Below are 26,978 nucleotides of genomic sequence, written 5' to 3'. Positions count from 1 at the left end.
TGGTAACCCTACGCAGTGCGAACAGCACCCAGCCACGCAGCAGAAGGCCGTGGCCAGCACTTCCGAACTCGGCAGCCTAAAGTTAGCCCCTCACATCCAAACTCAGGCACCCGAAGCTGCTCAGCTTTGTGCCGCTCTGTGTGAGACATTTCCCCTGATGGGAATCGGTCACGGACTCCGGCCCTCAAGGAGTGGGTGCAGGTGGGAGGGGAGCGTGTGTGGGGAGAACCAGGGATAAACAGGGAGTCTGGGGGAGGGGCAGATTTTGGGAAGGGACACCCTGGAGCCTAGGGAGCAGCTGTATACAGGATACAATAGGGGAGCTCTCACCTACCCCAGCCACCCCTCTGCTCTAGGATCCTCCATCCCAACAATGCCCCATTTGTCCCGACCCTTGTGGTATTGCATTCCAACCTCTGCCCACCCTGTTCCCATTAGCCTCTCCCCTCCCTGCCAGGGGCCACGAGGGGGCTCCGGTGCCTCCTTCTCACTCCATGCTGACTGCTAGCTGGCAAGGGGAGCAGAGAGAGGGGAAGAGCTCGAGCAGCCTGGCTGCCTTCTGGCCTAGCGCCAGAGAAGAAAATGGCAGAGGATAGTCGATGCTGATAAATGCAAAGTAGCACACATTGGAAAACATCATCCCAACTCTACATACAAAACGATGGGAGCTAAATGAGCTGTTACCACTCAAGAAAGATCTTGGAATCATGGTGGATAGTTCTCGGAAAACATCCACTCAATGTGCCGTGACAGTCAAAAAACTAACAGAATCAGGATCCATTAGGGAAGGAGGAGATAAGACGACAGAAATATCATAATGCCGCTATATAAATCCATGGTACACCCACACCTTGAATACCATGTGCAATTTTGGTCGCCCCCTCTCAAAAAAAGATAGAATTGGAAAAGATACAGGGAAGGGTGACCAAAATGATTAGTATCAGAGTGGTAGTCGTGTTAGTCTGTATCATCAAAAACAACGAGGAGTCCTTGTGGCACCGTAGAGACTAACAAATGTATTTGGGCGTAAGCTTTCGTGGGCTACTTCATCGGATGCATGGAGTGGAAAATACAGGAGCAGGTATAAATACATGAAAAGATGGGAGTTTCCTTACCAAGTGGGAGGTCAGTCTAATGAGACAATTCTCTTAACAGCAGGATACCAAGGGAGGAAAAATCACTTTTGAAGTGGTAATCAGAATGGCCCGTTTCAAACAGTTGACAAGAAGGTGTGAGTAACAGTAGAAAGAAATTAGTATGGGGGAAATTAGGTTTTCGTTTTGTAATGACCCAACCACTCCCAGTCTTTATTCAGGCCTAATTTGATGGTGTCCAGTTTGCAAATTAATTCCATTTCTGCAGCTTCACGTTGGAGTCTGTTTGTGAAGTTTTTTTGTTGAAGAATTGCCACTTTTAGGTCTGTTATGGAGTGACTAGAAAGGTTGAAGTGTTGTCCTACTGGTTTTTGAATGTTATAATTCCTGATGTCAGATTTGTATCCATTTATTCTTTTGCGTAGAGACTGTCCAATTTGGCCAATGTACATGGCAGAGGGGCATTGCTGGCACATGATGGCATATATCACATTGGTAGATGTGCAGGTGAACGAGCCCCTGATGGTGTGGCTGATGTGATTAGGTCTTATGATGGTGTCCCTTGAATAGATATGTGGACAGAGTTGGCACCAGGGTTTGTTGCAGCATTTGGTTCCTGGGTTGGTGTTTTTGTTGTGTGGTGTGTGGTTGCTGGTGAGTATTTGCTTCAGGTTGGGGGGCTGTCTGTAAGTGAGGACAGGTCTGTCTCCCAAGGTCTGTGAGAGTGAGGGATTGTCCTTCAGGATAGGTTGTAGATCCTTGATGATGTGCTGGAGAGGTTTTAGTTGGGGGCTGAAGGTGATGGCTAGTGGCATTCTGTTACTTTCTTTGTTGGGCCTGTCCTGTAGTAAGTGACTTCTGGGTACTCTTCTGGCTCTGTCAATTTGTTTCTTCACTTCACCAGGTGGGTACTGTAGTTTTAAGAATGCTTGATAGAGATCTTGTAGGTGTTTGTCTCTGTCTAAGGGATTGGAGCAAATGCTGCCCCCAGTATCTTAGAGCTTGGCTGTAGACAATCGTGTGATGTGGTCTGGATGAAAGCTGGAGGCATGTAGGTAAGTATAGCAATTAGTAGGTTTCTTGCGTCTAGTGCTCACAGTGCCTCAGCTATAGGGTGGTGTTTATGTGACCATCGCTTATTAGCACTGTAGTGTCCAGAAAGTGGACCTCTTGTGTGGACTGTCCAGGCTGAAGTTGATGGTGAAGTGGAACTTGTTGATCCCAGTGTCCTCTTCTGACCTTAAAATCTTTGAATCTATGACTTGAAACTTTAGGCCTGTGTGTTGATGAAGGGTTTCTGTTTCCAGACTCTGTCCTATGTGATCAGCTAATAATAATGACGGATCACTTCCCCACCCTCTTCAGATACAGAGATGAATGAAAGCCCAGCCCTTTCTCTGCCTTGCTGGATAGTGTCATGGACCTGCCGGCTCCTCACTGGTTATTTCCCCTGGAACCTGACTGAGCCGTAGGGAAAGGTTCTGGCCAGTCCAGGGGTCCATAATGCTGCAAGTGCAGGGAAAGGAACCGCGGGCTGTCAGAGGGCACCAGGCCGGGCAGACAGCCAAAGGCTACATGTGAGAAGGAGCAGCAGGCTGAAAGCTGCAGTCTGGGAACCGGTCGTGGAGGGAAGGCAGAGAGGCAGGCCGCCTGGGAGCTGGGTCTGGAAAGCTGACAGCTGGGCAAAGGGTCAGCTAGGGTGACCAGATGTCCTGATTTTATAGGGACAGTCCTGATTTTTGGGTCTTTTTCTTATATAGGCTCCTATTATCCCCCACCCCCATCCCGATTTTTCACACTTGCTGTCTGGTCACCCTAGGGTCAGCATTAGCTGCAGCCACAAGACACTGCTGCAGTGGGCAGACAGGAGATGTGGGGGCCTCAGGAGGGCAGTGCAGGTGGGTCCCAGAGACCATGGACGAAATAACTGAGCTCTGCCTGGGAGATGGATGGATGGACTAGATCTCTAACTGAGATCGGCATTTCCCTGGGAGATAGATGGACTGGAAAGGGAGCAGGCCTAGTGTGAGGCTTGAGGAATGCCATGGGCATCCCCCCCTGTAGAGGCTGCGCTAGGAGCTGGTGGGTAGGTGTCCATTGTATGTGTTAAAGTCATTGTGCCTAGTGGTGTATTCGCACCTTTTATTTTTGGCAGGCCTAGCAAATAATCCTGCTACTTCCTCCGTACGGGGAGTGTTAAAGGGGACCTAGTGAACCCTGGAGCCTTGAGTCTAGTGCTCACAGTGCCTCAGCCATAGGTGCCAACTCCGTGGGTGCTCTGGGGCTGGAGCACCCACAGGGAAAAATTGATGAGTGCTCTGCACCCACCGGCAGCTCCCCGCCCCCCCGCCCCAGCTCATCTCCGCCTCCTTTCCTGAGCGCACCGCGTGCCCGCTTCCCCCCCCCAGCTCCCAGCGCTTGCACCGCAAAACAGGTGTTTTGCGCGGTTGGGAGAGAGGAGGGTGGAACACGGTGTGCGCGGGGAAGAGGCAGGGCCAGGGCGGGGATTTGGGGAACGGGTCCAATAGGGGCAGGGAGGGGGCGGAGTTGGGGCGGGGACTTTGGGGAAGGAGTTGGAATGGGGGCGGGGCAGGGGCGGGGAAAGGGTGGAGTCAGGGGCGGGGCCAGGGGCGGGGGGCGCTAGGGCATGCTGGGGATTATATTATGTACCACTCTATTCCACGCGCCTTTCCTGCACCTCGGCTCTGGAAGCACAGACCAGGGTTCTGTCTTTTAGGAAGACATTTAACACAGTTAGGCCTCAGAGCTATTGTATGTAAGGCCCTGCCTGTGGGAGTTAATTACAGCCCCCAGTTCAAACCGAGTACCCCACAATTCTTAGTACACAAATATTTAACACACGCAAAAATATTGCAGAGCGTATTTGGAATGCTTATGAAAAGCTCTTAAACAAAAGCTATTAGATTGTAAATCTGCTGGTGTTCCGCATACGGTATCTTACCACTCTGCTGCCACTGTCAGATTCAGTGTCGGATTTTAACATGACATTTACTTTCAATACTTTAGCACCCATGTATGAACCCATTCCCCTCTCATCTTTCAGTGATGACTTCTCAATCTCTATACGGTGGCCGTAGTGTGTGCCACTGGGATTCTCCTGAGTTTGAGAAGATGCAGCATCTCTGTTCCTGTCCAAACACTTCCAAATCTTGTCAGCAAACTAAAGTCTGAGGCACCTTCCAGCTAGCAGCATTCCAGGCTTTGGGTTAATAGGACATTGGTCTCCTCAGCTCCTGGTGAGATAGGAAACCTGTAGCTTCTATCCAAAGTGGTACAGGATTGGGATCCAGCCCTCACAGCAAAAATATCTCTTGGTCCTGCATTGATCAGCCACTGACTCCACAGGACTGTCTTTATTGCCTGTACTTATAACTTTTCCCCCACTGAGTGGCTCAACTGTCAGATTGTTAATATGTGTATGGCCTGCAAGCCTGCTTGCCCTTAATGGAAACTTTCTATACAGCTTCAGAAACAGCTACCAAGGATATCTAGTAACTCGCAGACCCTTCTTGTGGGTGATTCTAGGCCTTTCTAGCTCCGCTGCTGAGCAGAGGATTCGAACAAAAGTCCATGTTTCCTCCCCACCTGTTTCTCTGCCTTTCTTTAGACTTTAACGTCAAATATCACAGCACAAGGCACAGGGGTTACAGTTGCACTCTTGGAAAGTGGCCTGGATTCTATTGCATCATGGGAAAATTTAATCTAAGGTAAGCTGAGCATCCCGCTTCCACTGCCTGTTGCATTTACAGCTCCAGTCCACCTGCCTTTCACTCTGCCAGGCTCTGAAGTCAGTGCTGATACAGGCTGACCCAGAATGCACCCACTCACCTGCCCGCTGGCAGCAAGAGGAGTGCAGAAAGTGGGCTGTGCGTGGCATGGATTGTCTGCCTGGGCAATCCAGCCATGGACGGGAGGATTCGGCGCCCTCACTCAGCGCCCCCTGCTCTCCAGAAGAAGCACGTAAAAACAGCGAGGGAGGGATTAGGGACACCTGGAAATCCTGTTAGCCTCACAGGGTCAGCAGTAAATGGATCAGCCTGCAGTTGGCATCCTCAGCAAAGGCAGGATTAGCTCAATGACATCCTCTGCCTACCATCAGACTTGCTTTCTCCCCCCGTGTGATAGCGGGGACGGAGCCTTGGGAGGAGGGGCAGCCCTCCGTGTTCTTAAATCTTGAGCTAGGGCAGAGCCTGGCATCATCCTACCCTTCGGCTTTTAGACAGATCTTTCCTGTGCCCCTAATATTTACAGTCCCCCACCTTCAGACTCCTGGTTTAGGAGACAGTTAGAGTCCAGCACCTCTGTGCTGGCATGCAATCTTTTGCATCAGTTTCAGGGCTTACCCCTGGACTACAGTATTATGATAAACCTGCAGTCACTATCGTTTGGGACAGCTCCGTAGTTTCCTGTACCTGAGTTTTGGGGCAGCCCTAGATCTCTGAATTTGGGGGTCTTTTCGGTGCTTTATAATGTTCACGTCTCCAGCTGCGGCAAGTCCTAAGAGGAATGTGCAGATTCCCAAGTGCCATGCTAAGAAGCAGAGATCTGTGTCTGATATACAGCGCGGAAAGCGATGCGAATAGAGATCACACTGGGCTGTTGGTCAGCCATGTGGGGCATCGTTACACACCCTTGTGGTCTGAAATAGTCACGCACTTTGGTGTGTCTGAGTTATGGGACAGTCTTGTGCCTCTGGATTATAGGACAGCTCTACTCCATTAATCCCATTTTCATACGGGGTGCTCTGCTAATCCCCTGCCAGGATTAGTGACTCCGTGTAATCCAGGCTCTCGCACTAGCTGCTACAATAAATCACAAGGTAAACAGAGAAGGACACAAACTTCTTTCCTTAGATTCATTTCCTCTCAAGCATTTTTGGCAGGAAAATTCCTATGACACAGGGAAAATCAGGACCTCTGCATTACTCCAGACTACACCCTGTGGTAAGTCCTGTTACCGGGCGGCTGGAGTGAGCGTGGAAGAAGATGCAATGAGCGGAGAGGCTGATGTGTAGTAGAAGTGACAGGGCAACAGCTCTGGGGGTTCGTAGCCTGTGGAACTTGCTGTAGGGCCGAAGCCATAGGCTGAATCCAACTCTCTGGCTTTGGTTTTGATGTTGAAATTCTGTCTTTGAGGTTGTGGGTAAAGGGAAAGCAGGAGAGGGATTGCTGGGGATTTATTTGTGTGGAGAGGGTCCATGCAGTAGGGGTGACGGCCTGTCTGTTTGCATTTTGAAATGTGACCAGCTGAGTGTTTCGGACAGTAGCCCATGGGAGCGACCCCATACTGGGAATGATTTAGAGATCCTTTGCCCCTAAATCCGCAGCTGCTGGGATCCTGGTTGGCACTTCCCCCTTTGGTATCCGGAAGAACCAAAGGGGTGAAAGGCAGAAGCCACCTACTGGGCCCCTAGGAGATACCACAAAGGTTTTGAGGGATGTGGAGATGGGGTCTGAGAAGGATGGGGTAGCTGAAGCTTTGTGGCCTCCCAAGCTCTCAGTGATTGCATGCCAGCCCCCTCCCTGTTCAAGTTAGCTAATGGAGGGGAGGAGGTAGATGGGCCGAAACCAGCATCTTGTATCCGAACATCCCCAAACTTTGGGGAAGTGTGCATCCTAATTTGAATTTTGCAGTCTCTGCTAAGAAAGGAATTGGGTTCTTTCACTAGAAACAGTGAGGAGTATCATAAACCGGTGAGTGAGAGTGGAGAGTTCAGATCGCTAATGAGAGAGAGGAGCGAGCAGTGAGTGAAGGCAGAATAACAGCAGGGTTGTATAGGATGAAGGAGAGCTCTGCTCTGCAGTGAAAGATGTGAGGAAGATGATAGACTGGGGATCATGGGAGCTTTGTACAGCTCCTGGAGGTGTTTGATCTGTAATGGGCCAGAGGTGTGAGGGACAATTGAAGCGGAATGATACAGGGAGTGGCTGTGGGATAGTGGGGCAGACGTGTAATTAGGTGACTATGAGAACATGGAATAACAGCAGGTGGGTGGTGCCCGTAGCAGAGAGTGAAGCTTGGTCACTTGTGCTTAACCAGTAACTAACTGAGTGACACAAGTTCAGTTCCACCCTAGGGAACTTTAAAATGGCTCTCGGATTATTTAAAGTTGCTAATAATTTCTGTGCCTCCTGCTGGTTCCAGGGCCATGTGGTATTCAAAGGAAGGAAGGCAATAGGTTAGAAACCAGCCAGGGGGCGACTGGAGTGTGAGCGGGTACAGTGAAAGAGAGGCGCTCACTTGTTGCTGCGATTCTAGTGGAACTCTACCAATGTCCCGCCCCTGGCATTCTCAGCTCAACCAATAGGGCCATGCGCAGTGTCCCAAGATAAGCTCGCCTGGCGTGAATTGTGTACAAATACTAGTCAGTGGTAAGGAGCAGTATGGAATGGAGATACACTGCTACCGGGTGTTTCTGCGTGAAGAGAGAGGCTAGCAGACATCATGTGTCTTATTTTTAACCATGCATGTGTGTGCAAAAATGTGTGCATGATTGTGCACCTCATTTGCCCATGCAATTAGTACAATTGCCTTGCCAATGGTTACTTGCACGGGCAAATCATCGGCCTCTTGTGATTCCTGTTTCTCCTGAAAACCAACTTCTTATGAGACCCACGAGTGTTTACCATTGTCTTCTCAGCACTGCACCCCTATGCTCTAGATAGCAGGGAGGGCTTCTGGATATCCAGACAGCACCTAGCACGCTCTGGGGTTTGGCATCAATGATAATAATAAATAATAATATATATGATAAATTGCAAAATGTAATGATAATTTATCTGCAGTTTATCCTGCACATTTGACCCTGTCACCAGCACTCTGCCCACCAATCGGTCTCTGCCGGGTCTAACTATCACATTCCAAACCCATGACAAGCTTCAAAGAGTTGCCATATTTTGTTAAAGCAACTTGCCAGGGAAATGTTTCCATCTTTCTTCCCATTGTGCAAGTCCCACCCTACGCACAGATCTTCCACCCCCTGAAAAATAAACTGCTTGGCGCCATATTCATTCCTGCACCAGGGATGAGGTGGTTACGTTCTACTATCTCTTGACCTTGATGGGCAGAGAGATTTCAAGCTTTCCCGTGGGAACCAACATTCACTTCTAGCCCTGGAAGATTTTATCCACGCTCATTTTGGAGGGAGTCGCATAACTTTCTCTTGACTTTGCCACTTGTGAGGGATGTGACTACCCTAAACTCCTGGTGCTAAAACCACTAGGCCACACAACCCTGTTGTGTGTTCTCTCTACTATCCTGCTCACCCGACTGTTTCTCCAGAAGAAACCATCCCATGAAGTGATTGCTGTCCTCTGGGTCTGTTTTTGTCTAAAATCTTTTAAATTCAAAGCTCTTTGGGCAGAGACAGTTTCTGTATTTTGTGCCGCACTGAACGCACTGCTACCAAGTAACCAATAATAGCAAAGTATAACGTATAATAAAAAAGTGTCCAATCTGTGCATGCACCTTTGGTGGGAGGCAAGAGTTGCACGCACAAATTAGGTGTGCAATTGAACGTGCATTTTTGCACCCCGCACACGTTTATACCTGTAGCAATCAGGGCAGTGTTCATCAGGTGCCTCACTGTGGGTTTATATTGACTAAGGATCCGAAGATTTCTGAGCATGCAAAAGCTGTTGTGCTAAGCGGAGGGCGAGGGTGAACGTCCAAACCCCGAGTTGTTTCCAGTGAGCGGGATGAGTTTACAATACGTTGCAGACAGAAGGCTGTGGCTGTGCATGGGATAAACTCTCTTGCTTCCTGCTGGGTACGTGTGGATTAAGGAGCTCCAAATAGCCCCAGAAATACTTGCTATCTCTTACCTTAATGGATTCCACCTGCGGCATAACAAGAACTAGATGCTTTGAAGAGTGAGTGCCATGTTTTCCTGAGATGCCCGTAAATCAATGCAGACGACCTGAACTACACCTCTTGATACAACGCGACCCGATAGAACAGAAATTCGGATAGAACGCGGTAAAGCAGCGCTCCGGGGGGGCGGGGCTGTGCGCTCCGGTGGATCAAAGCAAGTTCGATATAACGCTGTTTCACCTATAACGCAGTAAGATTTTTTGGCTCCCGAGGACAGCATTATATCGAGGTAGAGGTGTAATTCTTTTGCAAACAGGTGACATGCAACAGAGAGAGCTGCCATTTGCAGCAGGAAAAGAATTTGCTCCCAGATTCAGCCTTTTCGTGGTGCTTCGGTTCTGCAGGACACAGCAAGTGACTTGCAGGCATTTGGGAATATGGGCTAGCTGCCTGGGCACAGGGACTGGGGAGTAGGGCATGTATGAACGAGCAAAAGGTACAGCTGCACGGTAGCTGGGTATATGACTAGGGAACACATGAATGGGTGTAGGGTACGTGTGTGGAAGTAGGGCACAGCTGTTGGGCACAGGTCTCTGGGTGCCGAGCATGTGTGTATGGGCGAAGAACACAGCTGCCAAGGAAGCCACTTATTTGAGACAATCACATCTGTATGCAGTCAGGCCACAGCTGTAGCAAAGCAAGTTCCTCTGGTTCGGACTGTTTGCATCAATTCACATTTACAACTCCTGGAGCATATTCATGCCTCAAGGATCGAGTCACTTTTCCATTAGAAGACATGCTATTGTATTTTTAAACTGCCATTTCCTGTCTTATGTCCTGGTTTACATTGTGCGCAGCTGAAACTCGATTTACACTTTATTAGCCCAAATCTAAAATATTTCTTTAAAAGCTATACAATAGCTACATTGTTTTTCAAGTTTTGGAGCAGCCGGAAAACTCAAATCCATGCATTGCTTAAGTTTTAGAACCAGTTTGTCCTGTAGATGGACTGAGGTCCAGTTAGAGTTTGTTTTGGTGCAAATATTTAAAGACAGACGTGCCATTGTAAAGCACAGTGCTGTCTAGTGGTTAGAGCAGGGGACTGGGCATTAAGACTTCTAGTTTCTGTTTCCAGTGGGTGATCGTGAGCAAGTTCTCCCATCCATAAAATAGAAACGATGCTACTAACCTACCTCACCGGGTGCGGAGAGTTGTAACTGATTTTTGTAAAGTACTTTGACATCCTCGGATAATAGTGGTGTTATGTTAGTGCAGAATATTCCTATTTCTCTATCAACTCTGTAGTTGATCGGGCAGTGTCTTGGAGTTGCAGTTCATGTGCTTCCTTTTTTAGGCTCTGATTCAGCCTTAGTGGTTGATCTTACTGTGACGGGTTGGACCCCCCTTCTGGGGTGCCCCTGATGTGCTGGGGTCCCACTGAGCCCGCCTGTCCCACCAGCCTGGGTTCCCCTCACTCTGTGCTGCTGTGACAGGCTCTCAAACCCCCTTCCAGCACACACACAGGTAGAGACACACCCAGCTGTAGAATCACACAGTCTGCAATCAGCTCTGTGGGGGAGCTCGGGGAATTGCCCAGCACTTTGATGCACACACCCTCTGGAGTGTAAACCCCAAATTATCTTGTCTTGGGCTGTAGAGAGATTTATACAGCGTAGGACAGTGATTCTCAAACTTTTGTACCGGTGACCCCTTTCACACAGCAAGCCTCTGAGTGCGACCCCCCCTTATAAATTAAAAACACTTTTAATCTATTTAACACCATTATAAATGCTGGAGGCAAAGTGGGGTTTGGGGTGGAGGCTGACAGCTCCCGTGTAATAACGTCGCGATCCCCCGAGGGGTCCCGACCCCCACTTTGAGAACCCCTGGCGTAAGCTCATGAAATTTGCTCCTTCCTCAATGTGAAGGAAGATATGCACAGCTTCCCCCAGTTATGAATTGCACAAACTGGGTTTTGGAATAAACAAAAAACAAGTTTATTAACGACAAAAGGTACATTTTAAGGGATTCTAAGGGATAGCAAACAGAACAAAGCAGATTACTGAGCAAATAAAACAAAACACACAAACTAAGCTTAATACACTAAGGGATACAAATAATGATTTCTCACCCTAAATGTTGTTTCAAGCAGGTTGCAGTTTCTTGAAGGTAAACTGCACTGCTTTCATCTTAAATCTCCAGGGATTCCTTTTACAGGCTGACCTTTCTCTCCTGGGCTCAGCCTCTGCCTCCCCCCAGCTTAGTTCCTTTGTTTCTTCAGGTGTTTTCAGCAGTCTTCCTTCTTGGGCGGGGAGGCAGTGGAGAAGAGCCAAGATTAACTCACTCCCCAGCCTTAAATAGGATTTACATGTGGCGGGAATCTTTTGTTTCCTAGCCCACCCCCTTCCAGTGGAAAAATACCAGCTCAAGATGGAATCCCGTACCAGGTGACACGATCACATGACCTTGCAGTGTCAAAGCAGCCTCCCAGGAAGCTTCTCAGGAAGGAGGAAGATTAGTATCTTCAAAGACCTATTGTCCTTCCTAATGGCCTATCCCGGATGTTTGCATACTGTCTGGTGGGCGTTCCCCAGGTGAAAACACAGTTGTAATTATTACATAGTCAATATTTCTAACTTCAGATACAGAAATGATACATTCCTACAAATAGGTTAATCATATCCAGTAAATCATAACCTTTCCAATGATACCTCACATGACCCATCTTGCAGGAAGCGTACTTTAGTTATGCCGTATTCATATCACACAGATATTCCTATGAAGAATATGGGGTGTAATGTCACCCTTACATATATGAGATGCAAGATCTAACACAATGCACATTTGAGCGGCAGTCTGAAGGTGCAGTTACACTTCATCTCTCCGCCTCACTTTCCCCATCCATAAAATGGAGATCCTAGCAGTTACCTACATCACAGGAGTTCCATGAGGACTCATGAGTCAGGCTTTGTCTACACTGGAAAGTTTTTTGGTGTAACTTTAGTTTTTCCTCCATAAATTCCCTTGCAGCCATACACATAATTTCTTTTTTCAATGTACCTGGCGTTTTATCCTGATTTACTTACTACTCTTTAGAAGCAACCTAACTATTCTAGAATGAGTTATACCTGCATCACCCTTTTGAGTTAACTCTCCCGCCTCAGACAGTCTACTAAGTGAATCACAGCTGTCGTTCATGCAATCGGACTTCTATCCCTCCCTGTTCACTGCACGGGTCTTGCATGGGCGTGTGGTTATGCGAGAGCTTCATCTATGTTAAAATGCATGAAAATCACAGGAATGGGTTGACAAACACAATAGGTAAGGGAGGCAGAGTTACAGGGCGAGGCTGTGGTCAGAAGACCGGCTGTGTAAAAACGGCCCCTTTTTCCTTATCAGATCAGTATGGGGAGGGGATGTTGCATAGAGGACATGTTTATACTGTGCAGCTTGGGCACATATGGATATAGGAGATACAAATCTTGAAAGTCTTCTGCTTAAGACAAAGGAAGCAAAGTAACGACAATGATTCATGGGGACTCTGGGCAGCGGTATTCATAGATTCATAGATTCTAGGACTGGAAGGGACCTCGAGAGGTCATCGAGTCCAGTCCCCTGCCCGCATGGCAGGACCAAATACTGCCTAGACCATCCCTAATAGACATTTATCTAACCTACTCTTAAATATCTCCAGAGACGGAGATTCCACAACCTCCCTAGGCAATTTGTTCCAGTGTTTAACCACCCTGACAGTTAGGAACTTTTTCCTAATGTCCAATCTAGACCTCCCTTGCTGCAGTTTAAACCCATTGTTTCTGGTTCTATCCTTAGAGGCTAAGGTGAACAAGTTCTCTCCCTCCTCCTTATGACACCCTTTTATATACCTGAAAACTGCTATCATGTCCCCTCTCAGTCTTCTCTTTTCCAAACTAAACAAACCCAATTCTTTCAGCCTTCCTTCATAGGTCATGTTCTCAAGACCTTTAATCATTCTTGTTGCTCTTCTTTGGACCCTTTCCAGTTTCTCCACATCTTTTTTAAAATGCGGCGCCCAGAACTGGACACAATACTCCAGCTGAGGCCTAACCAGAGCAGAGTAGAGCGGAAGAATGACTTCTCGTGTCTTGCTCACAACACACCTGTTAATGCATCCCAGAATCATGTTTGCTTTTTTTGCAACAGCATCACACTGTTGACTCATATTTAGCTTGTGGTCCACTATAACCCCTAGATCCCTTTCTGCCGTACTCCTTCCTAGACAGTCTTTTCCCATTCTGTATGTGTGAAATTGATTTTTCCTTCCTAAGTGGAGCACTTTGCATTTGTCTTTGTTAAACTTCATCCTGTTTAACTCAGACCATTTCTCCAATTTGTCCAGATCATTTTGAATTATGACCCTGTCCTCCAAAGTAGTTGCAATCCCTCCCAGTTTGGTATCATCCGCAAACTTAATAAGCGTACTTTCTATGCCAATATCTAAGTCGTTGATGAAGATATTGAACAGAGCCGGTCCCAAAACAGACCCCTGCGGTACCCCACTCGTTACGCCTTTCCAGCAGGATTGGGAACCATTAATAACAACTCTCTGAGTACGATTATCCAGCCAGTTATGCACCCACCTTATAGTAGCCCCATCTAATTTGTATTTGCCTAGTTTATCGATAAGAATATCATGCGAGACCGTATCAAATGCCTTACTAAAGTCTAGGTATACCACATCCACCGCTTCACCCTTATCCACAAGGCTCGTTATCCTATCAAAGAAAGCTATCAGATTGGTTTGACATGATTTGTTCTTCACAAATCCATGCTGGCTATTCCCTATCACCTTACCACCTTCCAAGTGTTGGCAGATGATTTCCTTAATTACTTGCTCCATTATCTTCCCTGGCACAGAAGTTAAACTAACTGGTCTGTAGTTACCTGGGTTGTTTTTAGTTCCCTTTTTATAGATGGGCACTATATTTGCCCTTTTCCAGTCTTCTGGAATCTCTCCCGTCTCCCATGACTTTCCAAAGATAATAGCTAGAGGCTCAGATACCTCCTCTATTAGCTCCTTGAGTATTCTAGGATGCATTTCATCAGGCCCGGGTGACTTGCAGGCATCTAACTTTTCTAAGTGATTTTTAACTTGTTTTTTTTTATTTTATCCGCTAAACCTACCCCCTTCCCATTAGCATTCACTATGTTAGGCATTCCTTCAGACTTCTCGGTGAAGACCGAAACAAAGAAGTCATTAAGCATCTCTGCCATTTCCAAGTTTCCTGTTACTGTTTCTCCCTCTTCACTAAGCAGTGGGCCTACCCTGTCTTTGGTCTTCCTCTTGCTTCTAATGTATTGATAAAAAGTCTTCTTGTTTCCTTTTATTCCCGTAGCTAGTTTGAGCTCATTTTGTGCCTTTGCCTTTCTAATCTTGCCCCTGCATTCCTGTGTTGTTTGCCTATATTCATCCTTTGTAATCTGTCCTAGTTTCCATTTTTTATATGACTCCTTTTTATTTTTTAGATCGTGCAAGATCTCGTGGTTAAGCCAAGGTGGTCTTTTGCCACATTTTCTATCTTTCCTAACCAGCGGAATAGCTTGCTTTTGGGCCCTTAATAGTGTCCCTTTGAAAAACTGCCAACTCTCCTCAGTTGTTTTTCCCCTCAGTCTTGATTCCCATGGGACCTTACCTATCAGCTCTCTGAGCTTCCCAAAATCTGCCTTCCTGAAATCCATTGTCTCTATTTTGCTGTTCTCCCTTCTACCCTTCCTTAGAATTGCAAAGTCTATGATTTCATGATCACTTTCACCCAGGCTGCCTTCTACTTTCACATTCTCAACGAGTTCCTCCCTATTTGTTAAAATCAAGTCTAGAACAGCTTCCCCCCTAGTAGCTTTTTCAACCTTCTGAAATAAAAAGTTGTCTCCAATGCAGTCCAAGAATTTGTTGGATAGTCTGTTCCCCGCTGTGTTATTTTCCCAACATATATCCGGATAGTTGAAGTCCCCCATCACCACCAAGTCTTGGGCTTTGGATGATTTTGTTAGTTGCTTGAAAAAAGCCTCATCCACCTCTTCCACCTGGTTAGGTGGCCTGTAGTAGACGCCTAGCATGACATCTCCCTTGTTTTTTGCCCCTTTAAGCCTAACCCAGAGACTCTCAACACTTCCGTCTCCTATGTCCATCTCTACCTCAGTCCAAGTGTGTACATTTTTAATATATAAGGCAACACCTCCTCCCTTTTTCCCCTGTCTATCCTTCCTGAGCAAGCTGTACCCATCCACACCAACATTCCAATCATGTGTATTATCCCACCAAGTTTCAGTGATGCCAACAATGTCATAGTTGTATTTATTTATTAGCACTTCCAGTTCTTCCTGCTTATTCCCCATACTTCTCGCATTTGTATATAGGCATCTAAGATACTGGTTTGATCTTTCCTCCCAGTTTTTTCCTGACTCTCCTTTCTCTCTGCCAATATAGCCCACACTCCCTCTTGTTTCCGACTCATTTCCCCGGTCTCCATGTTCCCCACTTACCTGTGGGCTTTGCTCACCTGTCCCCGTCGAACCTAGTTTAAAGCCCTCCTCACTAGGTTAGCCAGTCTGTGTCCGAATAGGGTCTTCCCTCTCCTTGAAAGGTGAACGCCATCTCTGCCTAGCAGTCCTTCCTCGAATAGCATCCCGTGGTCTAGGAAGCCAAAGCCCTCCTGGCGACACCATCTTCGCAGCCAGGCATTCACCTCCATGATGCATCTGTCTCTGCCCGGGCCCCTACCTTTAACAGGAAGAATTGAAGAGAATACCACCTGTGCTCCAAACTCCTTCACCCGTGCTCCCAGAGCCCTGTAGTCACTCTTGATCCGCTCAGTGTCACACCGCGCAGTATCATTTGTGCCCACATGGATGAGTAGCATGGGGTAGTAGTCAGAGGGCCGGATAATCCTCGACAATGCCTCCGTAACGTCTCGGATACGGGCCCCCGGCAGGCAGCATACCTCTCGAGATGAAATGTCAGGGCGACAGATGGGCGCCTCCGTCCCCCTCAGCAGAGAGTCTCCGACCACCACTACCCTACGTTTCCTATTCGCAGTGGTGGCAGCAGACTCTCCAGCCTTAGGGGTACGAGGCTTCTCCTCCTTTACTGTAGGGAGTGATTCCTTCTTTCCTGTATCAAGAAGAGCATAACGGTTACCTATAACCACGGCAGGAGGGTTCGGAGCAAGGGTGGAGCACTGCCTGCTGCCAGAAGTAACCAGCTGCCAGCGTCCACCCTGAGCCATCTCCTCCTCCACCAGTGGTGTATCAGCAGTCCTGTGTACTGGGACAGCTACCTCAGCTGTCTCCACATGGACACTGTCGAGGAATTGCTCGTGGATACGGATGCTCCTCAACCTAGCCACCTCCTCCTGTAGCTCTCCCACCTGCTGCCTGAGAGATTCCACCAGCAGGCACCTTTCACATTGGATGGTCCCCCCAGCCTGGATATCAGTAAGTGGAAATTGCAAGTTACAGTCTTTGCAAAACCACACCAGGATCTGGGTAGAGGCATCCATGCTTAGGCACTCTGTCTGGCTACAGGCACAGGTGGAGGAGACAGTAGCAGTGCTGGCACAGGTGTTGCGGGTCTTCCTAACCATCGTAAGCCTCCCTCTGTCAAACTCCCGTCTGCAGCCCCCTGTCAGCTGAAAGGGTTGTTTAAGCAAACAGTTAGAATGTAGTTGCTTTATAGGTATTAAGGGGAATCAAGAGAAAACAGATGGAACCGGCAAGGGACCCTCGCCCCCTTCCTAACTCCCTTGCGAAACTCCCTGTTAGCAGCCCCTGGTCGCAAAGCTCCCTGGTCGCTTGTGCGCTGCTTTATAAAGCCCTGGCCTGTATGAATGCCCCGCCCACTGATTAAGGCTCAGCCACTTACCAGAGGCTTCTAGCTTTCAAACCTTCCTTTGAAGCTCACAGCTTCCAACTGCCAGCCACAGCACACGGTCCTTCAAACAACCAAAACAAACAAACAGACTGACAAACACAAGCTCAGCACACAGCAAGTAACCCTCAAACACAAACAAACACACACTACAGACAGTCACTTACCCCAAAAGGGTGCTGTATTGCTCCTCCTTCACCTGGAGAACTCCCTTGCGAAACTCCCTGTTAGCAGCCCCTGGTCGCTTGTGCGCTGCTTTATAAAGCCCTGGCCTGTATGAATGCCCCGCCCACTGATTAAGGCTCAGCCACTTACCAGAGGCTTCTAGCTTTCAAACCTTCCTTTGAAGCTCACAGCTTCCAACTGCCAGCCACAGCACACGGTCCTTCAAACAACCAAAACAAACAAACAGACTGACAAACACAAGCTCAGCACACAGCAAGTAACCCTCAAACACAAACAAACACACTACAGACAGTCACTTACCCCAAAAGGGTGCTGTATTGCTCCTCCTTCACCTGGAGAACTCCCTTGCGAAACTCCCTGTTAGCAGCCCCTGTTAACTGGTATAGACCAGTGGTTCTCAAACTAGGGCCACTGCTTGTTCAGGGAAAGCCCCTGGTGGGCCGGGCCAGTTTGTTTACCTGCCGCGTCCGCAGATTCGGCCGATTGCAGCTCCTAGTGGCCGCAGTTCGTAACTCCAGGCCAGTGGGAGCTGGAGGAAGCAGTGTGGGCCGAGGGGCATACTGGCTGCCGCTTCCCGCAGCCCCACTGGCCTGGAGCGGTGAACCGCGGCCACTAGGAGCTGCGATCGGCCGAATCTGCGGACGCGGCAGGTAAACAAACCGGCCTGGCCCACCAGAGGCTTTCCCCGAACAAGCAGCGGCCCTAGTTTGAGAACCACTGGTATAGACCACCAAATCCTGAAGAGAAGGCGGGCAAGGGTCTTAGAACAAGGCAAGAATCGGGGGAAAACATAGATGCCAAGGCAAAGGCCAATATGCTTAGTAGTTATTGGGCTTCAGTCCATAAAAAGGCTAATAGTAACAAGGTATTTGGTGTAATAATAGTTAATATGGAAGTAAGACAAGGCAGGATCTGGGACGAGAACTGGTTAATCATCACTGGACTGTTTTCAGAGAAGCAGGACTCAGCGAAATTTGCTGTAGAGTGCTAAAGGGAGTAGCAGGGGAAGCATTGGACATGGTCATTGAGAACTCAGGGGGTAGAGAGGATTGGGAAAGCGTTACTAGAGTCAGCGGCGGCTCCAGGCACCAGCGCTCCAAGCGTGTGCCTGAGGCGGCAAGCCGCAGGGGGCACCCTGCTGATCCCTGCGAGGGCAGCAGTCAGGCAGCCTTCGGTGGCATGCCTATGGAAGGTCCACCGGTCCTGCAGATTCGGCGGCAATTCGGCAGTGGGTATGCCGAAGCTGAGGGACCGGCGGACCTCCCGCAGATGCGCCGCCGACGGCAGCCTGCCTGCCGTGCTTGGGGCGGCAAAAAAGCTAGAGCCACCCCTGAGTAGAGTGTCTGGTTTTGAAGGGGGAAGGTAACCTAGGGAACTATGAACCGGTCTATTTCATTTAAATACATGGTGAATTGCTTTAAAAAAATAAATCAAAGCAGACAATTTCGGAGAGGACAGTGAGGCGCTAACTAGTAGGCAGCACGTATTTGTCAATAAACTAGTCTTGCCAAACTACTGGAACTGAATTTATTTCCTTGAGAGGATTTCAGGATTAGTAGTTAGAGGAAACACAGCAGACTTTGTACAGTATGTCATCATTTTCGTAAGGCATTCACTACAGTTCCACATGGAATCCTCAGGAGGAAACTCTAAAAGTGGATTGGATGAAAATACTATATAATGGATACACAAGTCAAAAACAAGTTAAACACACAGGGCCATATCATGGCACCAGCCAGTTGAGTTGAGAATTCTGTTGAAACACGAAGGGTGTAATCTACCCAGAGTAATTATTCATGGTTTGGTATCAGTAGAATCGTACCAGGCTCTTTTCATTAAGAACACAGTGGCTGTGGAGAACATAAAAACAAATCTGAGGATGATACCAAGTGATTGACATTGCTGTAGATGACAGGATTAAAAGACACTAAAATCTTGACGAATTACACAAATAGGCAAAAATTAAGACTGTGAAATTCATTGCAGAGGACTATAAAATAATTCATGCAGTCTTGCATCTGAAGAAGTGAGGTTTTTACCCATGAAAGCTTATGCTCCCAATACTTCTGTTAGTCTCAAAGGTGCCACAGGACCCTCTGTTGCTTTCATGCAGGAAGACATTCTCCAAGGTACAACCAGCTATAGAATGAGAACTGGTTGCAGTTAGCCATTATATTGCACAATCCACTAAAGAGAACCAACTATGGGCTGCTGGCACACACAAAATACCTGCTGTAGTCTCTTATGTTAATAGGAGTATTGCACATCACCCAGTAATGATGCCACGCTGCCCTGGATCTGAAATACTTAGCTTAACTTGCACTGGAGAAAATGGAGGTTAAATATTAGCAATGAACTGAGTGGTAGGCTTTGGAAGTCTCATCAAAACAGATTTTAAAAGCCTACACGAGGCACCTACTGGTATCCAGGAGGGATGTTTGGGATAATGAATTCCAGTCTATCCAAGGACTAAGGAAAGGACTTTACCCACCAGAGTTGTCTTCAACTCAAAGGATCCTACTACTTAATACCTATCTATGTTAGCTATTCCACTGAGATCTTCCATTCCTAGAACCACAGGGCCAACAGAAGGTCACCTTTCTATCCACCCACCCACACAGCCATTCACTTATATTATGTTCAAACCAGAGCACCCAAACACCTCTCTTAAATTAAAAGATGACCTGCTCTTTCTCTTCCTTCTCTGCCAGCCAGAAGCAGGCTTAGGGGGGTTGGGTGTTCTTTATTAATGAATCTGTAAGACTGAGGGTGTTATTGTGGGAAAGCCTGGGTGAAGTTTTTGCATTTAGCTCTGAATGTGGTCAGGTTAATTCTTGGCCTTATATCCTCCGGCAGCATACTCCCCATTCTTGCTCTAGTTCCTGGGAAGGTTCTGTCTCCTTCGTTCATGAGATTACACCTCTTGCTTGACAGTTTCATTGTTCCAGTGGAATGCAGCTATCATGGGAGGTCGTAGCTGCAGAAGGATAGTGGATCTCACAGTTGACCAGGACCAATGCCATGCAGGGCTCTGGAAATCAGGCCAGCAGCCTTGAATTGGCTCCTGTGTTCAATGGGGAGCCGGTGTGGAGGGTGGCATAACAGGGTGTTGTGTTCCCAGTGACCTGTGTTGCTGCGCGGGTGGGTTGCTGTGTTCTGAACCAAGCTGGGGCTTCCTCGGGGCATGGGCTTCCTTCCTGGAGAGAAGGAATTGCAGTAGCCTAGCTTAGATGAGGCCAGGGCTGCATTCGGTAGGATGAGGCACATTCACTTGGACACCACAGCTGGTAGTGAGCATTTCTTGCTGCTGTAGCTACTTGGGTGTCCGAGGACAGTGCAGGGTCTAGTAGGACCCCAAGTCTGTGAGCTGATTTCACAATCTGAGAGCAAATGCCTTTTCTGGAAGGATGAGAGCTCATCAAGTCACTTCTCCCTTCCCACTAGCATCGCTTCAGTCTTCAGCTTCACCCAGCTGCTCTTCTCCAGGTGCTGGTTTCAGAGAGGCAGTCAGACAGCTTGGGGATGGCGCTGACATCAAGGAGATGCAAAGCTGGCGGTTATCTGCCTCCTGCTGACATTTCAACCCGTGCTGTGTCTCCCACTAGCTCGCCTGGCAGTTTCATGTCTTTACCAATGGGCCTTTCTAGAAAGAAGTAAAGATACAAACCTCCCCTCTGCAGGTGACAGGATGCTTGGCTGGATCGAGAGAGTGGTGCCTCACCCTCCTGGGACCCCTCACCAGCCACCCCTAGTGGAGAACGGAGACAAAAACGCAGATCCCAGGGTGATAACTGTCGCACCCAGGCCTGGAGAGGCAGAGCAGGTGAGAGGGGAGCAACCAGGGGAGATGGGGGAGCTCAGGGGCTGGTCACTGCTGGGCTGGGCGGACAAGGGGCGCTACACATCCACTCACTTGTTAGATAGAGGGCGGGGTTACGTGTCAAACCACAACCAAACAGATGTTGTCGATGAGACTCTTCCTGGACACTGGCCGAAGTGTCTTGGCCAACAGTGTGAGTGAGGCTTGCACAGCGCATGTAGGCTGACAGACAGCAAGTGTGAAAAATCGGGACGGGGTGGGGGGTAATAGGAGCCTATATAAGAAAAAGCCCCAAATATCGGGACTGACCCTATAAAATCGGGACATCTGGTCACCCTAAGCACATGCCAGCAGCCCAATACACGACTCTAGCTGGAGCTTTCGTTCTCTTGTTTTCATGAGCAGTTTTCCAGGCACTGTTTGAAATTGCTGCACCTTTGGGTACGTCTATACTTACCTCCGGGTTCGGCGGTAGCAATCGATCTTCTGGGATCGATTTATTGCGTCTTGTCTAGACGCGATAAATTGATCCCGGAAGTGCTTGCTGTCGACACCGGTACTCCTGCTCCACGAGAGGAGTACGTGGAATAGATGGGGGAGCCTGCCTGCCGCGTGTGGACCCACGGTAAGTACCTTGTAGTTCGAACTAAGATACTTCGACTTCAGCTACGTTATTCACGTAGCTGAAGTTGCGTATCTTAGTTCGAACTGGGGGGTTAGTGTGGACCAGCCCTTTGTGTTAGTTCATGAGAACCAGGAAGTGAAATGGACTAGAAACAAAGGTCCCGATTCTCCAGTTGGAAGCGCGTGAGCAGACACTCACGCCCATTAACTTACATACCTAAGTGATTCCGAATGCAGTATATGGATCCATCTGTAAACAGAGATGAAATAGGACCAGCCTATAGTCATTGTCCAGACTGTGGGAACTGTAGAAAAGGAGGGTGAAGTCATTGAGATTTTAATTCAGGTTTGATAAGCCCAGGTCAATTTAGGAGTACAGGGATGGAAGTTGTAACGTCACTTTTCACCTGAAATCTTTCCTTTAATGTTTTAATCCCTAAAAGCTGCCAAAAGGAAACTCCACAGGTCCAGGAAAATCTTCCAACTGCCGTCAGACCGAGGGTGAGTTCCTGCAAACAACGTTCCTGCAAAATCTAAACTTCATAAATGAAAATAGCAAGAGCGTAGGGTAGGTCTCCAGAGCATGGCCACTCAGCCAGCTTGGGAAGGGCTCTGGGGTCAGCTATGGCTACTCATCTCTCTCCCCTGCTGGAAGCCAGACATTCGGAGTGGGTTTCACCACGTAGCAGAGTCTACTAAGCAGCGAGCATGGTCCCATGACAGGACTCAGTGTTTGCTCCCTTTATGCCAGCTCAGCTGAGACTTGCCCAGGAGACACCAGCTCTAAATCAGAGCTTCCTCCATGTCATGCCGGTACAGTTGTGCTAGGATTTCTCAGCCAGCCGTCACTCTTACACATACATTGGTCACCACTGCCCAGATACGCTCAGCCTTTCAGCCCATGCCTCTAGCCCACGCCACACCCTCTGGGCGGTGTCTCTCCTCATCCATTTTGCCTCAGTCGTAGAGGTGTACAACAGCATGTTCGCGGTGTGGCTCCCCCACAGCCTTCACAGTGCTGTCACCGCATCGCCAGGCAGTGGAGAAGCCTGTGCCGATGTTAACATGGATCTGCACATGCAAAGCTTTGTCAGGGTGCATGAGAGCGGGTTTCACATCGCCGCTGGTGTTACCTGCTAGAATCTGGCATCTCTGCACAGCAAGAAAAACCAAAGAGATGGCGAAACAGAGATGAAAGTGTATTTAAAAATGTCTCGAAAGCAAACAGTCTGGCTTGCGCTAAGAAGATATAGCTATTTAGGCCCCCGGTGGTCATTCTAACAAGTGTTTTTTATTTATTTTTTGCTTTCATTTAGGGGCAGGGAAGAAAGTGACATTCATCACAACCCAGGAGCCAGGCCCATCCTCAGTGTCTTCAGCTGACAGGTGTCTTCCTCTTTTTCTCTCCCTTTCTCTTTCTCTCTCACACTCATGGCAGCGAGGAGTTAGGGTTGGAAATACCAGCTGAGAGAGGACTTTGAACCAATATGAATTCTGACTTCAGATAGAAAGCCGGGCTTTAGATAGCTGCTAGACATCCGGCTCTGGGGTGGATCTGTGTGGAGAAGGAAACTTCTGCACCCTGATCTCCCCAATTACATACCAAAAGGAGCTTGGTTGTCTCCATGGCATCTCCCTGGTCTCACGGGGTCCCCTCCACTGAGGTCCTCTTGTGGGCAGGGAGTGGAGAAAGGGGATGCTGAGGAGGAATGGGCAGGCCAGGGGCAGGGCCAACGGAGCATTATCATCTATCCAGCTCTGTGGAACTTACTAAGGAAAGGTGACAGCCTGAGGCGGTATTATCTTTTCCCCAGAGTCCCCTCAGCACTGGGGATCTCCCTTTTAAGGCTGGGGTCTCTGGGCCTTGGGGGAGTCTGTTGGCATGGCTCCATTGGGCTCGCTGGGTGTTGGAGAGGGACCGATGGGGACACATTGCTGGAGCAGAGCTCTCAGTGACTGGCCTGATCGCCTACAGATTCCACAGGGTCCACAAGGTTTCTAGAGAATTCTGTGATCTGCTGCATGGAGGAGGGGAAACCACACTTCTTTGTGGGGGAATCTCCACAAGGGAAAGCGTATGAGATAAACTCTCCCTGCGGTTTGATTAGCTTGGCAGACCCTAGCCGGTCCGTTCTCTTGCAGTGCTGGAAGGGGTGTACTTTCATGGCTATCTCAAGAGCTGGGAAAGGTAGTCCCTCAGCCAGCCCAGAATCCAGGGATGCTGCAGACTGTCGGGAAGAGCTTCGAGACCAGTTTGGACTTCCCTGACCAGGTATGTACCAGAATCAGATCGATGGGCTCACTCAGTAACGGCGTTTGATTTTCATGCCATAGTTCCCCTATTGTGAGCAGCATGTTAGCCAGTGGCTTTAATCAGTGTTTTGTGTGTTCTCTTCAGACTGAAGTCCAGAGCATAAAGGAAGATGACAACCTACTAGGTACAATTTTTACTAATGATAGAATGTTAATACTTAGCTTTTATATAGCACTTTTCATCAGTAGCGCTCAAAGAACTGTACAAAGGAGTTCAAGAGCATTATCCATGTTTGACAGATGGGGAAACTGAGGCACAGAGCAGGGAAGTGACTTGCCCAAGGCCACCCATCAAGCTAGTGGCAGTGCCAGGATAGAACTAACATCTCCTGAGTCTCAGTCCACTGCTTTATCCACTCGGCCACTCTGCTTAAAGGTGGCTGCAGGTGCAAAACGGTGAAATATCCTCTTCTGTCGTCATAGGCTCACCATGCACTGTAGCAACTCACCCGTCCTGCCGGTTGGCCGCACTCAGGAGGGAGCATGTCACCTGCTGCTCTTTAGGGGCTCGGAGGGATTATACTGTATCCCCAGCGTGCTCCAGTGTATCTTGTCTTGCCCACCCCACGCGTGACTCCTCCGGAACTGAGAACTCCAAGCAGCTCCGAGCGATGAGCCCCAGCTGTCAGGGTGCCTGTGTGTGTGAGAGAGATCCTGGCTGAAATGGGCTGTGCACGCCCTCAGCTCCCTGTACATATATCCAATACTGAGCTCTCTAGTAATGAGAGCTGCAGGGATGGCCCTGAGCACAAGTAACTCACCGCCTGATCTCCTTCAGCAGCAAGACCGGCAGGGAAAGTGAAATCGCTGCCCAGTCTCTCCTGACGAGCGATGGGACTGGGAGAGGATTCCCCATTCTTTTGAGGGCCTCACGGCACTTTCCCTGCTTGATGCCCCTGTCTTGGTTCGCACAGATTGGAAAACCAGTCTTGGGGCAACAGGGAGCAGGCCTGAAGTTACTTAGGTTGCAATTTGGGGTCAGAGACTGTCTTTCTGTTCTGTTTGTACAGTGCCTAGCACCATGCAGCCTAGACGCTACAGTAATACAAATAAGACAGACTAGCTGCTGGGAAGATCCAGACTGTACAGTCCTTCGAAGTCTCCATTGTCCCCCGTCAGCTTGTATTGTTCATTAAACCAGCCCATTGGGATTGATGCCAGGTCTGAGCAATGCTGGGCTCATAGAGTTTTTGGCCAGAAGGGACAGCAGGTCACCTAGTCTGATCTCCTGTATATCACAGGTCACCAACACCATCTGCAGAGCCAACCCAATGCCTGATTGGGTGGTTGTGGGTTAATCAGCTGTGGCTGAAGCCTACAAGGGTCCTTTGCAATCCTGGGTTTTGCATAGTTCCCATTGTTTGTTTCAGCAGAGCTGGTTAGCTGTCCTGATGCTGTCTTTTTATTACTTTCCCCCTCAAGAGATAACCACCCTCGCTCCAGATGAAGAGGAGCTTCAGGAGCATAGCGAGTTGCATTCCAGCTCAGATAATAATGCCTCAGAAAAAGGGTAAGTTCCCTTAAGCCCCCCGAAAGCTGTGTAGCATGGATTCAGTCACTTTCCTCTTCTATTTCATGCACACGAGGTTCTCCGCTGAAGCTCTAATCTGATAGCCACCCAGAGGGGGTTGCCACCTTCCCTCTTGACTCGCAGCCAGATTGGGTTGAATATGCTCACGACGGCTGTCCTGCTGGGGAGATTGGGGTAGTGCGTTGCTCTGAAGGATAATGGAGATGGTGTGTGGGAAAAATCAACCCTTTTTATTCATTGGACTGAAAACTGCAGGGGTCTTTCCCTCTTGCGCTAAGGGAAGGTGGGCCTTCCATGGGTGCCCAGGATTGAATGAATATGAATGAATATGAAGGCTGGATTTCTCTTCACATCCCATGGAAGGGGAATCTCTGTAGGGCAATGCTGGCATCCTGGTTGCCACCGGGAGTCTGTCTCCAGAGTGGTGATGCAGATTTGTTTAAAAATCCACTTCTCCTCAAAATCTTGTCATGGTGTGTGATCTTGAGCAAATCACTAAACTTCTCTGGGCTGCCAGATTAAAGTCACCATGAGCTGGAAGGATCAGACATGCGATGTGCTGGCATCTGCAAAGTAGCCTGAGGGAGTTGGGTGCCCTCCTGTTGAATGGGGTTTAAGTGCCTCGCTGTCTTAGGTGTCTCTGGGGAAATCCTAGACATACTTTTTAATGAAACTACATGGGCAGTGTGGGGCATCCATCTCTCTCTCTCCCGCGCCGCTAATCAAACTAAAGAGAAATACTGGGCACTGCTTTTGCCTCCTCCAAGATGAGACTGGCATTGGTTCTCCGGTGGCACCCTGTCTGTCCTGCGGCTCTGCTCTCTACTTGTACCTCATTGCATTCACTGAGCAAAATGCAGAGCTGCATCAACCCTACAGCCGGGGACCAGCAGGGTTAGAACAGAATAACACTGTCTGAGATAAAGTCTATCAGACCAGAAGGCCACAGCGAGTCACAGGCGCGGGAGGCAAGAAGACACCATGACAAGATTTTGAGAAGTGGATTTTTAAACAAATCTGCATCACCACTCTGCAGACAGACTCCCGGTGGCAACCATGATGCCAGCATTGCCCTACAGAGATTCCCCTTCCATGGGATGTGAAGAGAAATCCAGCCTTCATATTCATTCATATTCATTCAATCCTGAGCACCCATGGAAGGCCCACCTTCCCTTAGCGCAAGAGGGAAAGACCCCTGCAGTTTTCAGTCCAATGAATAAAAAGGGTTGATTTTTCCCACACGCCATCTCCATTATCCTTCAGAGCAACACACTACCCCAGTCTCCCCAGCAGCACAGCCGTCGTGAGCATTTGTTCAAAATCTGTCAGTGGCAGGGCTGGGGGTAGAACTGTCTGATTCCCTGGTGTGGACCCCTGATCTAATTTTGGAGGGTCTATAGGATAGGGTAAAATATAATCTGCCTGCTGTGTCTGCTCATAGAAATAATAATGGAACAAGCAGTATTGAAGCGGTAACAGCAAGCAGGGAGCACACGTAACTGGGTTCCTAGGCTTTGCTAGAGTAAAAGAGCCCGGTGTAACAAGCTTGATTTTAGTCAGCCACGGGCTGAATTTTAAGTGAAGTCAATGCAGGCCTGAGGAACCCTAGGTCACGAATGATACCTTCTTATTAGATGTCACAAACAAGTGACCAGAGAAGCACAGGTACAC

General features: G+C 48.6%; 1 protein-coding gene across 1 annotated transcript; it reads left to right on the top strand.

Annotated features, from left to right (window-relative positions):
• The first annotated feature begins 6,090 nt into the window (after nt 1-6,090).
• Nucleotides 6,091-25,290, top strand: LOC128848976 (cyclic nucleotide-gated cation channel beta-1-like). The gene is made up of 7 exons (XM_054049288.1): nt 6,091-6,157; nt 20,700-20,842; nt 21,907-21,964; nt 22,780-22,849; nt 23,606-23,735; nt 23,862-23,901; nt 25,199-25,290. The coding sequence occupies exons 2-7, from the start codon at nt 20,708-20,710 to the stop codon at nt 25,288-25,290; spliced, it is 525 nt and encodes a 174-aa protein (XP_053905263.1). The 5' UTR covers nt 6,091-6,157; nt 20,700-20,707.
• The last annotated feature ends 1,688 nt before the right edge of the window (nt 25,291-26,978 follow it).

The sequence above is a fragment of the Malaclemys terrapin genome, chromosome 14 (assembly GCF_027887155.1).
Source record: "Malaclemys terrapin pileata isolate rMalTer1 chromosome 14, rMalTer1.hap1, whole genome shotgun sequence".
In the NCBI taxonomy this organism is placed as follows: Eukaryota; Metazoa; Chordata; order Testudines; family Emydidae; genus Malaclemys; species Malaclemys terrapin.
Note: the sequence above shows the minus strand (reverse complement) of the source record. Positions and strands in the feature narration are given on the sequence as shown.

Bases quoted from the DNA above. Each gene is read 5' to 3' on its own strand.
- LOC128848976 (XM_054049288.1), top strand. From the start codon at position 20,708: ATGCTTGGCTGGATCGAGAGAGTGGTGCCTCACCCTCCTGGGACCCCT. The intron at 20,843-21,906 runs GTGAGAGGGGAG...AATCCCTAAAAG, and splicing joins GGCCTGGAGAGGCAGAGCAG to CTGCCAAAAGGAAACTCCAC. The intron at 23,902-25,198 runs GTACAATTTTTA...TTCCCCCTCAAG, and splicing joins GGAAGATGACAACCTACTAG to AGATAACCACCCTCGCTCCA.